This window comes from Colletotrichum godetiae (genome assembly GCF_030913485.1).
Source record: "Colletotrichum godetiae strain CBS 193.32 chromosome Unknown BDP55scaffold_106, whole genome shotgun sequence".
In the NCBI taxonomy this organism is placed as follows: Eukaryota; Fungi; Ascomycota; class Sordariomycetes; order Glomerellales; family Glomerellaceae; genus Colletotrichum; species Colletotrichum godetiae.
This window is the reverse complement of record NW_026851354.1, coordinates 25,378-42,349: the sequence shown is the minus strand read 5'-3', so window position 1 is coordinate 42,349 and position 16,972 is coordinate 25,378. Positions and strand designations below refer to the sequence as shown.

The following is a 16,972-nucleotide window of genomic DNA, read 5'->3' as shown; positions in this document are numbered from 1 at the left end:
TTTCCCCGAGCCGAGGATTCGACGGTTAACTTTTCGCACATCATGTGGGCAGCTTACATATTTGCGGGCGTGGTTCTGCAGCTGCGATCTGCTCATGCACACTCGGCGTTCACAACTGGTATCACCGTTCAACTAGACTCTATCAATTATTTTATCCTCCCAGAAATCACTGCGAAAATCGACAATTATTCCCGAAATATTCCAGATGGAACTGGCCCAGTTCCCGTCACGGTCGTCAACCTCAATTCAACGAAACCAACGCATGAAAGTGTTGAAAACGTACTCGAGAGCTTTGCAAAAACAGATGATGTGTTCCAAGTCGGCTTTCGTCAAGGTAAGTGGGTACTGAAATGATCAACATTTTCAGCACCTTGTCTTATTCTTTCAGCTGGCCTACAACTGTGACTGACTCTCACTTATGGGTAAAGTGGTGTTCGTCCAGCACAACAAAGAGAGCAGTGAGCCAGGTCACAGCGTTTCACAGCTAGGCAATTCTACTTTTATATGGAGTCATTCGCATTTCATGAATAGTTCAGTTGTCCCTGATGGCCCTTACTTCCTTACCACAGGTGGCTTCCTTCACCAAGCATATCGGTTGTATCCGGACGTACAGGGAGCTTTCAGTGAGACTATCATCCCCAGCACAGACGGATCCTTCTCAGTGTTGCCGGCAAACGTTCCCGGGCAGTCGCTGGCGGTGGCCGTTCCATCCCGTTTATACTACCGACCGACTATCGAAAAGCCGTTGGCAGGCGTACGCGTTGGTGTCAAAGATATTTTTGACGTTCGAGGGGTAAAGACTTCCAATGGGAATAGGGCGTGGTACCACCTTTATCCTCCAGCGAACCGCACGGCAAATGCGGTGCAGAACCTGATCGATGCAGGCGCTGTCTTGGTGGGCAAGATGAAGACAAGTCAGTTTGCCAATGGCGAGAGTGCAACCGCAGACTGGGTGGACTATCATGCCCCGTTCAATCCTCGAGCCGATGGCTGTCAGGATCCATCATCGTCTTCTGCCGGCCCAGCAGCTGGAATAGGTGTGTAAAATGGGCTGTATCTTGAGTGCTCGTATGTCATCTACTAACATGGAAATTGGTATCAAGCTGCTTACGAATGGATTGATATTGCACTTGGCTCAGACACAGGTGGTAGCATAAGATCGCCGAGTCAAGTTCAGGGCATATTTGGCAACAGACCAAGTAAGTTTTGCCAAACGACACAATGAGAATGCAAATGCTACGGTGCTGACTCCGTTTAATTTAGGTCACGGCCTTGTCTCCTTGGATGCTGCTATGCCGCTCGCTCCAGAGTTCGACACGGCGGGGCTTTTTGCGCGAGACCCCGGCCTCTGGACCAAAGCGGCGCAGGCACTGTATCGCTCTGGGATGAATCTGTCGACTTGCTACCCGCAAAAAGTTCTCACTGTTGGATTTGATGTTGACGGTAACGATCAACTCAAGGTCACTCTGGGAAATTTCCTGTCGCGATTCACTTCGTTTCTTTCCGCAACTGGTATGCCGTTTAATCTTACCGAATCGTGGGCTGCGGCGAACCCGGACACTCCAGATCTTCTCTCTTTCATCAACAACACGTACGAAATTCTCTCTGCTAAAGAACAGGCGCGACTTGTCAGAGACCCATTCTTTGCTGATTACGCCGCCGTTAATGACGGACGATTACCTCACGTAAACCCTGCGCCAAGACAACGCTGGGCGTTAGGCGACGCTTCCTCCTCTACCATCGAGGATGATATCAAGAACAAAACTCGTTTCATGGATTGGTTCAATTCCGAAGTCATGTATCGCGACTCTGTGTCTTGCTCTGACAGTCTGTTTTTGTATGTCCCCCGAACGCCGAAAGATACATCTCGAGATACCTACACTACCGGGCCACAGACACCGCGAGGATTTTCTACAAGCCGCATCTCAGTGATGAGTGGGGTTCCTGACATTGTTGTACCGGTCGGACAGATAGCATATCAATCATTCGTCACGAATCATACAGAATACTTGCCTGTCACGGTCGACCTCATGGCTGCAAAAGGTTGTGATGGAATGCTTTTCTCGCTGGTGGAAGATTTAGTCATGGCTGGTATTGTCAACATTAGCCAGGTGGGCAGGAGCAGCGTTGACGGAGGAAGTAATTTGTACTGATCAGAGCTAAATTTCGAGTCGTCGGCCTAGACAGAGATGGGCCACCAAGAACCAATAATCGCCAAAGACGAAGTACCTAAGAAGTTAACCTACAATACTTGGAATACGAAAACCCGCAAGGGGGAGTTCCAGCAGTTCGACGACGGACCTAGCGAAATTCAAAAATTGGGACACTATGGTTATGAAGTAAACCATGCGGAGTTTGAGAAGGTCCGCCAATGGTACTTCGATACTCTCACACTCACAGCGACCGATTCTCTCTTCAATCCACAAACTGGGAAAAATATCATGACGTTCATGCACCTCGATAAAGGTGAACAGTACGTTGATCATCACGTAAGTTCCGCCTGGCGGCTACAACCCTCAGATAATGTTGTTAACCATCTGTTCTCAGAACCTTTTCGTTTCTGCTGGGGATATCACGGGCTGCACCGCAAACCATTGCAGCTTCGAGGTCGATGACTTTGACAGCGAGTTGAAGGGTCATAATTTCTTGGCCAAAAGAGGATGGTCACTCGTTTGGGGCATAGGCAGGCATCTGCTTGGAAGCCAAATTTTTGACTGTTGGTTTGATCCTGATGAATTTGTGATGGAGCATTATGTTGTTGTTGTTGTTGTATTTAACGCCGTGGCGGCCGGGCTAGAGCCCTTACCGCAGACCTCCCGAAGGGTATATGGCGTGGAGGGCCGTGAGCCAAGGCTACCTACTCTACAGTACGTCGTCTCTTTACATCGTCCTCCAAATCATGCCTTGTGGCCACTACGCGTTCTGTCTGTCCCCGGTTCCCGCTGGTGCCCCAGTTTCATTCTTTCCCAAATCGTCCCTTGGAATCGGGAGGTTCTTTGTAGTCCGCACTCACATCTACGTAGGTGTGGATGCTGCTACCGCAGACAGATCTTCTGGAAGAAGTCCGTCACGCGGAGAAAGGCCTCGAAGCCTCGTGGGTCGGTGATTAATCTCTTGAAGTAGGCCTCGAGAGATCCCATAGGGCCTATGGGCTCGGGCATACTGCGAGAGTGGAGGGTCGGCCACCGTTGCCTCCTCGCCAGCGTTAGTCGACAGTAGACCAGGTGGTCCACGTCTTTCGCCTCTCCACAAGAGCACATCATTAGAGCGTCGTCGTGGTTGAAACGTCGGTGATATTGCTCGAAGTCCCCGTGACCCGATCGTGCCGCCAGCAGGTGATGTAACGTAGCCCGCGGCAAGGCCAGTTCAGGAGGGCTGGACAGAGCTGCCTCAAGCCCCAAGTCCGCGTACCGCGGCCTTCGCTCTTTATACCACCATCTCCTGTGCTGGCTTTGTAATTTTTCCCTTGCAAGCCGCTTGATGCCCGCTAGTGTTGCCATTTGACCCATCCGCGCCGGCAGTGTCGTTCCTTCTTTGGCCAGCCGGTCCGCGGCCTCGTTTCCTTCGATGCCCTGGTGTCCCGGGGACCAGTGCGTCCGTATATCAAATATCCTGGCCGCTTCTTGGATTTCGAGGAACGCGTCTTGTGACGAGTCCGGCGCCTTGCCGCGGATGCCTTGTATAACGCTGGTGTTGTCGATACATATGTGGATTGGATGACCGCGATTGGTGAGCAGAGCCCTTCTGAGGCCGGTTCGCGCCCCTTCGACCTCGGCGTCGAACACTTCTGCTAGTCCGAGTCGGCCGCACCCTTGTGCTATGCGTTTGGAGTCTCGGTAGATGACGAAGCCGTACCCCACGGCTCCGTTCGTCGCCCTGGAGCCGTCCGAGAAGACGATCATATGGCTTTCCGGTACTGTCTTTAGCCAGCGCTCGAAAGCTTTCGCAGCCTCTTCTTTGCATTGAACTACTATCTGATCCTGTGAGCTTGGCAGGTACTGTGATTGAAGGAACGCTGGTCTTCCGCATCTTGGCAGAAGTTCAGCCGTCCGTTGTAGTCTCGTCTGTTGCTGTCCCTGCTGGGAGAGCCGCGCGACTAGCGGGTGTCGGCGATCAATCCTCTGTAGTCGGACTGCGGCCCGTAAGCGGACGCCCTCTAAGGCGACTTTGGCTGACGGTAAGCCGGCGTCTCGGAGGAGGCTACTGGTTGGCGTTGTCCTCCAGACAGGCAGAACGGCCCTTGCTGCCGCTGTAATGACGCTGTCGATCTTCTGCACGAGCCCCTTTTGGCCTGTGTTGACGGGTCTTCCTTGGAGAGGCGGATTCGTGTCTGTCTCCGCTTGGCGTCTCGAAGCCGGCTTCGTGATACCTGCGTACCATGTTTCGGCGCCGAAGAGCGCGATCGGCAGTACGCAGGAGACGACGGCTTTTCGCACGGCGGCCGCTGGGAGTCCCCTCTTTGTGTTCGTAAGCTGTCTCAGATGTTGAGCTGCCCTCTTTGCTGCAGCTACTTTTGCGTCGACATGGTGCCGGAAGGACAGTCTCTTGTCGAACCAGACACCCAGCCAGCGTACAGGTTTCGTCGAGGCCTTGACCACCAAATCCCCCGCCCGGACCTCTGGCAGCTCCGCTGGCTGGCCGTGCTTCCTAGTAAAGTGGATGACCTCGCACTTGCTCGGGTCAAAGGAGACCTTGTTCTCCAAGCCCCATCTGAGAATGCCGGCTGCGCTTCGGTTGAGTATTGCGACGTTGCTCTCCAGGGAGGGGCTGATGGCCAGAGTGGCGATGTCGTCCGCGTACCCGAATCGCGCGTTCGGGTCGTCTTCAAGTATCTCTGCGATGTAGAGCAGAAAGGCAATGGGAGATAGTGGTGACCCCTGAGGCAGCCCGCATGACAGCGGGAAGTACTCCGTTGTGCTTTCTTCCAGTCGGACTCTAGCGGTGCGGTTGCAGCAGAAGCTAAAGATCAGTCTGGTCAGGCCATGTGGCCATCCCTGCTGACGCAGTCTAATGACGAGCCGGTTCCGAAGGACGGAGTCGAACGCCCCTTTTACGTCCATAGTCAGAAGTGTCGCCGTGAGTCCTTTTAGGAGGGCCATCTCGATGTCGTGGGTGAGGCAGGTCGTCAGATCGACGGCTGACCTGCCTTGTAGAGCCCCGATCTGTTGCGGACTGATGATGCGCTCGACAATCGCCAGGGACGCCATCCTTCTGGCTATCAGTCGCTCTAGTCCCTTGCCCAGGCACGAGAGGAGCGCGATCGGCCGCCAGGACCCGGGCTTGGAGGCATCCCTGCCGGCCTTCTGGATCATGACCACCTCAGCTCTGCGGAAGGGCAGAGGAAAGTGGCCGGCCCGCATACAGGACTGGAATAGCTGCCTGACCGGTTCCGAGATGACATCCCAGCATGCCTGGAGGAGGCGTGTTGTGATGCCGTCCACACCAGGGGTCGTTGTCTTTGTTAAGGTGGCCGTCTTCACTTCTTCTCCGCTAACATTGTCCTGCCAAGTAATCGCTCGCCTCGGGACGACGGGTACGTCAAACGGGTCACCCGGTGCGTCATCTTCCGCACTAAACCTGTCGAGAAGGGCTCCCCGAAGCGCTTGAGCCTTTTCGTTAGTATCCTCGATCGTCTGGTTGTCCACAACCAATGGGGGTGCTCTGGTCAGTAGGCTCGCCTTCCGCCAACCCATGATCTGGTACAGGTCCCGGTCTGAAGCGACTCCATCGATCTTTCCGGCCCAGTATGCTCGCTTAGCCTTCCTCACCGTGCTCAGGAACGCCTTTCGTTTCTCCATTAGATAAAGGTGCGCATCTTGCTCCGTCTCCCAGGCTTGTTGGTTGCGGGCAGCACGGTATGCTCTGTGGGCCTCTGCGCATTCCTCCGTCCACCAAGCCGCGCCTTTACCATGTTTTCCTCTCTTCTTGCCGACCGCCTCAATGGCTCGGGAGAAGAGCTCGACGATGTGACTTGCCTGCCCGTCCAGGTCTTCCGGAGTAGGTTGATCCCCCAGATTGGGCATCGCAGCTAGCCCCCCTTCGATCAGGTCTCTCAGCCGAGGCAGCGCCGAGTCGGGCACTGACAGTGGCCGTGGCTGCGGGTGGCCCTCTCCCTGTGACACTGGGCGTTTGAGTAGTGGTATGACGGCCACGATGGCCTCGTGGTCAGCTCCCGGGTGTAGCTGTGGGCTGACCTGCGCGTGCGCAAAAGGGATATTAGAGAAAGCCAGGTCCAGGACATGTCCGCAATCCTGGGTTGCCACCCCAACTTCGCTGATAAGAGAGAGATTGTGGCCGTCTGCCCAGCCTGCGATGTCATCTCCCCGGTTCCCGTTCCTCGTCCCGGGCTCCCAAGAGTAGTGATGCGCGTTGAAGTCACCCGCGATCAAAGCTCGCTCCGGGGGTTTGAGTTCTAGCAGTATCCCTGTTGTGCGGCTGTGGGGGTCGCGGGGTTGTCTGTACACGTTGACGATAGTCGTCGTTTTGTCGACCACCAGCCACAGTACGTCTCTCGTGTGGACAGGCCTCTGCTGCTCCACCGTCATCCCTATCCCTTTGCGTGTGTAGGTCAATACTCTTGGTCTGGTTCCTTCGCTGTCCCAGAAGTCGACCGGGACGAAAGAGTCGAAACCCGGGTGCGTGTTCAGTTGCACGTTTCCGTCCTTCCAGCCCGTCCAGGGTTCCTGGACGAGGACCACATCTATCTGAGCCTCCCAGCAGAGCTGCAGGAAAGCCGTGTGCGCCGGGGAGATCTTTCCGACGTTGCCCTGCGCAACGCGTAGCATCCGTGGGGTCGCCGCTCTCGGCTTACGTCTCCGAGTCGAGTTCGAGGTGGGTGTAGGCATTCGCGACGTTGTAGTTTGGCTTCTGTGCTGCCCGTTGGCTCCTGCTTGGCATGGGTAGCACGGGACGGTCGATGGAGGTGTTGTCGGGGGAGTCTTCGCCTTCGCCTTCGTCCGCCTCGTCTTCATCCATGCTGCTGCTGTCAGTGCTTCCGTCACCGAGGCAAACGATCGAGCTTGCGGAGGGCGTTCTCGTGCGCGCGCGCTTGGCGCCGGGTTGCTGGTTCTGGCTGGTGGAGGTAGGGACGCCTGCCGCCTCCTGGCTACTGTCGGATCGAGTAGCCTTGTACAGAGTGTCCGATGCTTTCTGGCCGGCCTTCCGGATCCGAGCCCGCTCCTTTCGACCGGGAAGGGAGACGACGCCGTTTACGGCCGAGGGCCTCGCTGGGCAGTCTGTGTGGCTGGCTTGGAAGGGGCCGCAGCAGTTGGCACATTGGGGCCTGGCCATGCAGGGTCCCGTTTCGTGTGAATCGGAAGGTCTTCCGCAGTTGCTGCAGATCGGTCGTCGTCCGCAGAACCGGTTGGAGTGGTAGCCCTGGCAGCCGGGGTCGTGTCGGATGAGCGTCCTTCGTTTCTTGACGGGCAGAGATCTGCCGCTTTGGTTGAAGAGCCTGAAGGGCGTGACCTCTGATGTGAATGATATGAGCCAAGATATTTCGTTCGTGACTGGGTTGGGCCCAAGGCGGGACGGTCGAGCAAGGACAGGCTTCTGTCCTGTCTGTGCGAAGACCTCATCTTCAACGAGTGTGGCTGGGTCCAGGACGTCCCCGCCAATGCTGTGTAGTTTTGTTGGGCATCGCGGCACAACGTAAGTGTACCACTTGATAGGCGTCTCGACCTGGTGGGCGCCGAGGCATTCCGCCAGCTTTGCCTTACTTGCAAGTAGTCTTTCCTGTATTTGCTTGTTTCGCGGCTTCAGAGAGTAACCTGTGCTGATATGGTAGACGTGGGGAAGGTCCGCTAGCCCCAGGCCAACGGCCTTACAGACGATCTGTCGTACGGCGAACGGTGCGATCTTCCGAGCGGCCGCTAAGCTTTCTTCCGGGACGCGGGCAAAGATGCGGAGGTCCTCCTTCGGCTGCGCCTGCGGCTGATCCTCGGCGGGGAGTGTGGCCTTCGGGCGGGCAGAGCTCTGGCAGCTCTGGCCGCTCCGGGTCGCCGCAGTGGTGTTGCCCGCCATCGGTGCGACGACAGCCGCCCAACTCCGGGCCGCTATTGGGCTTGTCTCGTGATTGATCAGTCTCTTGAGGGTTTGAATGACATAGGCAGTGGCTTCTTTCGCGATCTGCTTTCTAGAACCGTCAAAGCTGGCGACAACGCTGTCGACGGACCGTGCAATGGTCAGAAAGACGTCTTTCCGTGCCTCGTACTGTCTAGCTTCTTCTGCAAGGGCTGTCAAGACGGACCCTGTGGCAGATCCGCTCGGAGCAGATGCGGTAGAGGCTGCGGGCCCCTCGGCCGAGGTAGGGGCGTCGGTGGTGGCATCAAGCTGGCTTCCCGTTAGGCTGGGCCGGGTCGGCTGTGCCTCGACGTCGCGGCGTCGCTTAGCTCTTGAGGTGGGGTTCGGCTCCGGAGGTGTCCCGGAGCCTGGTTCGGGGTCGGCTTGGTCGGCCGACATCAGTCCGGTGCCCGACGGCGGCTGTGAGGCCATCGCGGATGCGGGCTCCGGCAAGGGGAGGTGAAGAGTTTTCGGCTGTTAGTAATTTGGTGGTAGGCTCACTCATTCACTAACAGCAGATGCCAAGAAAAATTAGGCGAGAGGGAAGTTGTCTGATGGAGCATTATACGGATGGGGATCTGGTGAATTGCAACAACCCACCACAGCGCGAGCCAGCTTCACCAGATAGCATTGCTGTGTGGGCCCCTATGTTGCCACTCGCGTTTCTGACTCGAAACAAAGAAGACATTGGAAAGGTTCCTGGTCCACCGCCCGGTGCAGGTGGGCTACCCAGTTCTGTATCGTCTTGATCATATTGAAAGTAGTTATCTACAGCACGAGGCCTACATATTGTATCGTTCTTCGGATCTGTTCATGCTTCCTGTCCGCAATAATAACTGATGGAGTTCTTCGTAAAATTGTATCTATCACCGGCGATGATGGCTACTCGCAAAGCTTTGAGTGGCTGTTGAAGGTTGAACTGCGCTACATTTGGTAGCACACCACTGTGTATAACTGCTATTCTAATGTCATGTTCAAAACATTCCCAACGAGTTTCTTTGAGGCGAAAACCATGGAAGCCGTATCCTTCCCCAAAACCTCGTACCTTTCTTTCCTAACTCTCCACTTCTCGCCATCAGTCCAACTTTCCATGCGTGCTGATCGATCAGAACAATAAAGCTTCATTTGATCGGAATGTCCGCAATCGTCAGAACAACACGGCCCTCGTACGACAAAATCCACGAGTTCATCCTGCATTTGACGACTCAGTTCCAGGTTCGATTGATGATCTTGCTGGCGATATAGAACCGAGGAAGTTGTTACAGCAGTGGGTGAATGGCGGGGAAATAAATGGTCCGGTGTGTCTGGGCCGGGCTCGACGTATCCTTCTGGTATTCCACGATCGCAATCTTCCAATGCAGTTTCGAAATTCCCAAATGAGTAGATCAAGTCCACCCCATGATGAGCAATCCCGTGCATCGGTCCGAGAAAAGGATTACCAAATTCCACAAGATACCGATGGATCCTATTGCATCTAGGATTGGGGCGGGAAGGTGTTTGCCGCATCCCACGGTGAGCCTTGAGAAGCTCGCCGGCGCAGTGAACTTTGGTGTATGTCATAGTGGCGTCAGAGATAAATTGAGCTAACCCATCTTGAACAACTTCGCTACGGGAGGTGCGTACGATGCCATATGCCTCTAGAATACTTTCAGCGACTTCGTGTGATGGAAAACAAGGTCTGAAAATTGTGTTGAAATCCTCGAAGTTCCAGTTTGCCATCCGGGCGAAGCCATGGAATTCTTGAGATGTCGCGCCCAACAGAACCTGAACATCGTCCCCGATAACTTTAGAATGTGCTTGCACATCATCGTGTCCAAGAAGCACGGAGATGTTGCCATCTGAATCAGTCTGTTTGATAGTCAGACCGTCGATTACGAGAGTGAAGAACCTCCAACAAAGCTCTGATACGGCGCGAAGCAATTCGTGAGTGGCTACCGTTTTGAGAAAGTCTAGACGGTCCATTGGGCTTAGTTCGTGGATCGAAAACCACCGACAGAGTCTCTCCCAGCGCTCATCTGCCTTCTCGATGAGTGATACATCAAGGCCACCAAAAGCACCCGACATCAGGGCAGCCTTCTGAAACAAAGGCTTCTTTGTGCCAAACTCAGCCTCGAGCAGGTGGACATGGCAGGATGTTGCTCCAGCAGATTGGCCCATGATGGTAATTCTAGTTGAGTCACCGCCAAACCCTTCAATATGATGTTTGATCCAGATAAGAGCGACTTTCTGGTCGTGAAGGCCAAAGTTTACACCTTTGACAGGGGCCTCGGAATCTTGCGCCGCAAGCATGATGGACGAGGCGCCGAAGCCTAAGATATTAAGACGGTAGTTGATGGCAACAGCGACGAAAGGCGTACCCTTATTAAGAGCCCGGAGTACCAATCGGGAGGGATCTGTATGACGAATACTTAGATGAGAACAAAACTATAGATGGGGTAGCGTCGAGATACGACCTACCACAAACGGGGTCGGTACATGACCCATCTGCAAAACCGCCACCGTGAATCCATATCATGACGGGTAATTTGACCGGCTCGGAAGTGTCATAGAGCTTTGCGACTGCCTCCTGGCTTGGTCGGACAACGAATAAATTCAAACATGCAAACTCGTCTTCGCCATCATTTGGGAAAGGCAAGTATGATTGGAATGATCGCGAATCAGCTGCACCTGGCGCAGGACACTTGGGACTGTGATATGGTCAGCGGCTACTATCTGATGCCAACATTGGCACAACTAAAAGTAAGCGCGTAAGGGCAGATTCCCGTACCCATTTTTTGTGGCGTCTAAAACATCATCTGGCAATCGCTCCCTCAGTCGTGAATGCTCCCATCTTCCAGGCACGTAGCCGTAAGGTACGCCACGGAATTCCTCGACGTCTTGAGACAATGCCGATTTCTTGCCGACGATGGTCTGCATACAGATCGGTTTTGTCGCTGTTTGGAATGAAGCCGAGACTAAGTTGTCTCCCTGAAATGACGATGCCATCGTGATGTGTAATTGGTGGATTAGGTGCACTAGAAGAGCAAAGAGCTGGGAGGCTGGATAGAAATAGGCGAGTACCGTAAAAATTCGAGCCTTCCCATTCTCAGTACCAAAAGCTCGCTGATCTCTACGACTTTTTGAGATTTAGATTCTGAATACCTAGAGGCATTCCATTGGCCAGAGGCCAGGTAAGACAGCGGGAGCACGGACCAATGCAAGTTTGAGCTGCTCGAGTTCCTACAGTACTGCGCGTTGTGGTCACGCCGGCCAGTAGCTAAATTAGCTGGGTCGTACCAAGGAGGCGTGTTCTGTTTTAGTTTGACCGTTATGCATCGGGGTGACTCACAGATGATTTGAAACGTGACTGTCATTGCAAGTTAGTGGAGTCGCTATCCCACTCCAAGGAATCTAGCTCTGCACGTCAAGCATAGGTGGCCCTTCTCAATGGGGTTCTCAATGCGGTGTGACTTCAAACCCCCTGCTGTAGCATCCGAGGCTCGAGGCCTTGCATTAGATTTGAACCATTTGTACTCGTGTAGACTGAACATTAACTCTGATAATCACTTCGCCTCTTGTGTTACAATTATAAGTACAGCGGCTCGATTGCTTTTAGCAACGTGAACGTAATGGAACCTATTATTTGTCAACCCTCTAACCCTGGTCTTTGATGTCTTCACGTCTTCTCTTATCACCTTGCCCAAGTCTGATTACCATGCCATACTCAGTTCTCAGTATCGCTCGACCATTCACCCTTTCCATCCCAGACGGCGAATATTCCCAGCTTCGGACCCTCTTACAGGTCTCACGCGTGGGACCCGAGACTTAGGAGAATCAACATCAAGATGGGCGCTACGGCATCTCACACCAGTGGCTTACCTCGACCACCCACTATTGGTTGACAAAGTTTAACTGGCGTGCCCAAGAAACCCGCATCAACTCACTTCCCAACTTCAAGATTTTCGTCCATGAGGAAGCCGGCAAAGAGGATATCGACCTCCACTTCGTTGGACTATTTCGGAAAGGGAAGATGCTGTTCCCATCGTGCTGGTTCATGGGTGGCCAGGTAGCTTCCTTTGAGTTCATGCCTTTCCTAGAGATTGTTCAGAAGAAGTATAGTTCGTCTGACTTGTCTTATCACTTCATTGTTTCATCTCGTCCAGGGTATTTGCTCAGCTCGGGGCCGGGCCAAGCGCAGGCCTACACCAGTCAGGATGCAGCACGCGTGATTAATAAGGCGATGACATCGCTCAGTTTTAGGCGGTACGTCGTACAAGGAGGAGATGTTGGGTCACTGATTGCTTCAACACTCGCATCAAACTACAGATCAGTTACAGCTGTCCACCGTGAGACTATGTTCATCCAAAGGGACTTGCAGTATCCGTGCTAACAGTGACAAGTTAATTTACTGCCGAGTCTCGAAATGCCGAGTGTCGACGACCCGTCGCTATCGCCCAAAGAAAAAGAAGCTATCGAGTACGGGGGGCAACGCTTTCAAGAATGAAATCTTCGCTATCGACACTCCATTAGGTTCACTTCTTCCTCCATCGCATATTCGACCTGGTACTTGACAGTTCTCGCCTGCAATGCTAACATGCAACTCACTGATCAGGATTCAATATCGTTTTACATCTTGGTTTCATGGACGAGTTGAAGAGCAATCCCAACCTCAGCTTGGGTGCTGCTCTCAATGATGTTTGTGGACACAGCTAAAAATTTTCTGCTCTGATCCGATGCCCTGAAAACTGACAGAAATCAGTTCACTTTTGAACGATACACCAAGGTTGGCGCCCTTCCAGCCTGGTCTATCAAGTTATTTTCTGCAAAGTTCAATCCGGCGCTAGGTGCGATCATGGCCCCATGCAAGTCGAGTTCGCGATTCTGGCTGCCGTGCTGTCAGACTCTTACGCCGAAATATTTCAGGACATGGTCATGCATCATGTTGTGGGTCTGTTGCCTACATCAAAAGGCAAAGGTAAGCAAAGTTTGAATCCATCAGGGTCCTGCTGATGGCGTTTCAAGACATATACTGATCATAGGTACCTCATGGACAACCACAGACTGGGTTTCGATCAACGTATGGTCATCCATCATTCCACTTATAACCAAAGCAAACGTCCGAGGCTTCCTTGGGCACGATGCTGCCACAGACGAAGACTTTCTTGACGTAGCAAGCACGTTTATCATCAATCAGATTGTCTACGCTGTAGGTGCAAAGCAATGACCGTCGTTCTTTCTTCCTGTTCTGTACAGGTATCTCCCTGGCTTCTCGGGTCTTGCCGAGCAATACAGAAACGGTGAGAAGATGGTCTTGAGACAGATGAAGAACAAAAAGGCCAACGGCCTCAAGCCTTTGTCTGATCCGCCAAGCGTTTTTTATTATGTCAATGAGGATGGGCAGTACCTGGACGATTTGCGACTTCAGATGGATATTCAGATGCCCTTGTGCGCTGCAAGCATCCACACTACCACAACGACCATTGTACAATGTCTCTACGATCTAGCCAGCCGTTCGCAGTACCTGCCAGCACTGCGCCAGGAGATAGAAGAGGATACTGAAGAGCATGGAGTTGTGCTCACCCGGCGGGCGGCTTCCAAATTGGAGAAATTGGACAATTTTGTAAAGAAAGTCCAAAGATTTTGCTCTCCTGACCTGAGTAAGTCATCTTTTCCCACTATTCACTCAAGCTGGAGAAATAGTCTAATACCTACGCTCATAATAGCCACCTTCCAGCGCAAGGCTACCGGTCCAGTCACACTCTCCAACGGGTTTCACATCCCCAAAGGTGCAAGAATCGAAGTTGCCACTGGGGCCATCAATGCGGATGAGGCCCTCTACCATAACCCCTCTGAGGTCGATGGCTTGCGATTTTACAACAAGAGACAAGAATCGGACGAAGCTCGGTCAAAGTTTCAGGTCTTAAGTGTGAGTAAAACAGATCTAGCCTGGGGTTATGGTAGAGCTGCCTGCCCTGGAAGGTTCCTCGCCGACCTCTTGACCAAGATGGTCTTGGTGGAGATCTTGAAGCACTACAACATCAAAATGCCGGAGGGTCAGTGTCGGTATGAGAATATGGAGATTCAGGGCCAGGTAAGACAATGAACAGCTCGAATGGCCAGGGAAAGTCAACACAGAGTTGTCAGCTGACTTATAACCTCATTAGACGTTGCCCAATGAGCAGGGCGTAGTCTTAATTCGGCACAAAGCTGTATGATGTGGCACCAAAAGGAACAATTCGAGGCTATAGCTTGATCTGGTATGGGCAACCAGATTGGATCGTGATCAGTGCTCTGTTCTGTTGCTTCCACACTTTGTAACAAAGAAGTTGCTAGTTTTGTGATATGTTGGAGCAAGGATTATTCAATCGTAAGATGGTGACTAGTTGCAAGATTGGCAGACGTTTCCGCTACAAATCTGGCCTTTGTCCGCACATGATTGATACTAGATGCTAATTAGTTCGATGATTCATGAAAGGAAGGACATGGTCACGCACATAGTTCCATGTCATCTCATTCCTCCCGGGGAAAGTGTAGCACTGCACAATGTTGTTGCCAGAGCATCCAAACGCGTTTCTCAGATCGCAACCCTTGCCTTGATTGGCACTGATTGGGATGGTGTCGCAAGCGCCAGCTCTACACACTTGTCCTTTGTCCGCGCATGAGTCGACCTTGGTTGAAGTCAGCTCTAATGGTTCCGATGGGATAATTGCTCGAGGACGGAGACTAACATAGTTCCAGGTCAGTCCACTTCTCCCCGGAAAAGTGTAGCACTTCACAATATTGTTCCCCGAACAGTCTACAGCATCTACAGCCCCGCAACCTTTGCCTTGGTCTGCAGCAAACGCTGCCGAAGTAAAGAGTGGAAGTAAATAAAAGAAGCGCATCTTGAAAGAGTATCGGAGAGCATATGTCTCAGGAGGGGTGGCCACAGTGAGGTGGTAAGCAGACAAGACTTAACTCTTTGGCGCCATCCAGGACATGCTGATATATTTATTTTCCTCCACTTCTCCGAAGGACTGCCCACATGCTGCGAGCTCGCAGGAAACAAGGTTTCCTGGCCTTGTTTAACTAATCTTGCGGTCAACCGCGCCATTATGAGCGTCACGGGGAGATGAAGGGCTATTTGAGAGGTAAGTCACGTTGGAAAAGACTGCTCAGGTCTCTTGAGTCGTGGAAATGAGGACCGTTGGCGCACGCATTGAACCGGGCAATCGGAGCAGGTTACATCTGGCCTTAGCAGACTTTAGCTCATCTTACAGAAGGCACTGTTAGAGGTTCGGGCAAACCGACATCCCTCAATGAATCAGTATGGCCACCACGGTCAGGAAGTATAGTACTCGCGCCCCGCTATCCCTACATGCGTTAGAGCACGGACAGAACTTTACTTAATTGCTCTTGAGGATTGACTCGGCGCCAGATTCAAAATCGAGGCCTGTCGAGTAAAGCAACTACTTGGATTGGACGATCCCTTCTCTTTCAACTCATGTGTAGGTGAGGTTGTGAGCGCATGATACTATTATGTCTGTATTATACTTTATCCGAAGCAGATTATATCGCTCAATACAGTCGGCTCTGTGTACCATTATACGTCTCATTGCTAGGAGTCTATGCAAAAGCAGCAGAAGCAGCAGAAGCAGGAGAGACAGCGAATTATAATAAGGGCGGCACGCTGTCAAACAGTCGCATATGCCCTGACGAGTCCCGAGACCCCCGAAGTCGTCTTCATTGCATGTTTTAACTCGACTATCATGAAACGCCATACAAACCTCGAAGGCTTACGATCTGCGGCGGCAGCCTTTCTCTTTCTTCAGGGTGCCAATGCCGACAAAGTGTATTGTGCCGACGTACAAGAGAAAGTAGTAGCTGAAGCCAACTGCGACGGTCAGGCACCACCTAGAACGTACTACATGTTCAACAGTCAAGAAGAACACGCTATCGGCTCAAGAGTCGACTTAAAGAACGCACAAGTCTACGACAGCACCGACGCCTTCAAAAAGCGGCACGAACTATTTCCGGCTGATATCCCATTACAAGAATTCGAGTCTGACGGTTTTGGGAAACGCGCGTGTCGAGTGGGTGGGATTGGTGGAGGCTACCGCGGGGGTGTTTTCGTGCCCTACTACGGCGGACGGGTAATTGGTGGTGGGGTTGGTGGTTGAAAAGTCGCAGGTGTTACGCTCTACAAAGATCAAGCAAATGGGGAACGCCATAGAGCCAGTGGGGCGTGTGCATTTTCTTCCTTGATAGTATTTTGGACAGACGAATACATTGCCAATTGCTTTTATTTGAGTAACGGACTTTATAAGACCTTTTGCGGCATTGGCAGGAAACGTAATATACTTGTGGAGGCCAGATTGCCCCTGTCTAGGCACACTTACAAACAGACCCGTAACCACCACAATCAGCATCGTGAACCCACCAAAACACCAAAAACATACAACACCAGGTATTCGCTGGTCGTCACCGACCCAACTACTAATCCGGCCCTCATTGGCTTGTCTATGGGAGAGCGGACGGGATCCCGAATTTTCCAATGGGTATGGTCGTATGTAGCGGATTGGGGGGAGCATGCTGCTTGTGTCGTGACGATGTCCGAGAAGACGAGGCCATGCCGAATTATTTACAGCTATCCGCAGTGACCTGTAAGTAAATATATGCTACCTAGTGTACAAAGCAGTCCGTCAGTAGAAACTCTCAAGGATGGAAATGACTGGATGTTTAGCAGGCAAGAGCTTCTGGCCATGGCCATGGGAAACATGACAATAATTGCCTGAACTTCTGATGTCGTTCACGAGCGGCGGATCACCTGCCGCCGAAAGCTGGTGCCTGAGGAACGTAATTGTGCCTTGCCGTACTTGAGTTCTTCGGGTTCCATGACGCCCGTCTTCCGAAGCATCTGTCGAATAGCTGGTACTACCCTATAGAACCAAGC

At 52.6% G+C, this 16,972-nt stretch overlaps 5 protein-coding genes across 5 annotated transcripts; 4 read left to right on the top strand and 1 right to left on the bottom strand.

The window, feature by feature from the left end:
• Positions 1–42: 42 nt before the first annotated feature.
• On the top strand, positions 43–2,153 carry BDP55DRAFT_699234 (amidase signature domain-containing protein; the record flags this gene model as incomplete). Its single annotated transcript, XM_060577873.1, has 4 exons — positions 43–342; positions 443–1,037; positions 1,104–1,199; positions 1,264–2,153. 4 exons carry the CDS (start codon positions 43–45, stop codon positions 2,151–2,153), a joined length of 1,881 nt encoding a protein of 626 aa, XP_060421835.1.
• A 39-nt stretch (positions 2,154–2,192) lies between these two features.
• BDP55DRAFT_530428 (uncharacterized protein) lies at positions 2,193–2,715 on the top strand (the record flags this gene model as incomplete). Its single annotated transcript, XM_060567839.1, has 2 exons — positions 2,193–2,489; positions 2,548–2,715. Coding segments are annotated over 2 exons (465 nt in total), but the record flags the coding sequence as incomplete, so codon positions are not given.
• Positions 2,716–8,665: 5,950 nt separating this feature from the next.
• BDP55DRAFT_721706 (Alpha/Beta hydrolase protein) lies at positions 8,666–11,165 on the bottom strand. Its single transcript, XM_060578525.1, has 3 exons — positions 10,829–11,165; positions 10,519–10,748; positions 8,666–10,454 (listed from the first exon to the last, which is right to left on the bottom strand). The coding sequence occupies exons 1-3, from the start codon at positions 11,044–11,046 to the stop codon at positions 9,019–9,021; spliced, it is 1,884 nt and encodes a 627-aa protein (XP_060421833.1). The 5' UTR covers positions 11,047–11,165; the 3' UTR covers positions 8,666–9,018.
• Positions 11,166–11,755: 590 nt separating this feature from the next.
• BDP55DRAFT_639070 (cytochrome P450) lies at positions 11,756–14,255 on the top strand (the record flags this gene model as incomplete). The annotated part of the gene is made up of 10 exons (XM_060573195.1): positions 11,756–11,842; positions 11,912–12,303; positions 12,434–12,603; positions 12,653–12,735; positions 12,800–12,884; positions 12,941–13,015; positions 13,080–13,218; positions 13,294–13,697; positions 13,764–14,131; positions 14,205–14,255. The coding sequence occupies 10 exons, from the start codon at positions 11,756–11,758 to the stop codon at positions 14,253–14,255; spliced, it is 1,854 nt and encodes a 617-aa protein (XP_060421832.1).
• A 1,533-nt stretch (positions 14,256–15,788) lies between these two features.
• On the top strand, positions 15,789–16,199 carry BDP55DRAFT_639069 (uncharacterized protein; the record flags this gene model as incomplete). Its single annotated transcript, XM_060573194.1, has 1 exon — positions 15,789–16,199. One exon carries the CDS (start codon positions 15,789–15,791, stop codon positions 16,197–16,199), a length of 411 nt encoding a protein of 136 aa, XP_060421831.1.
• Positions 16,200–16,972: the final 773 nt, after the last annotated feature.

What these genes read in the sequence shown, in the direction of transcription:
- BDP55DRAFT_721706 (XM_060578525.1), bottom strand. Translation starts at nt 11,046, where the DNA reads ATGGCATCGTCATTTCAGGGAGACAACTTAGTCTCGGCTTCATTCCAA. An exon ending in TTAGACGCCACAAAAAATGG is followed by an intron (nt 10,749 to 10,828) that starts GTACGGGAATCT and finishes ACCATATCACAG; the next exon opens with TCCCAAGTGTCCTGCGCCAG. An exon ending in ATGTACCGACCCCGTTTGTG is followed by an intron (nt 10,455 to 10,518) that starts GTAGGTCGTATC and finishes TTCGTCATACAG; the next exon opens with ATCCCTCCCGATTGGTACTC.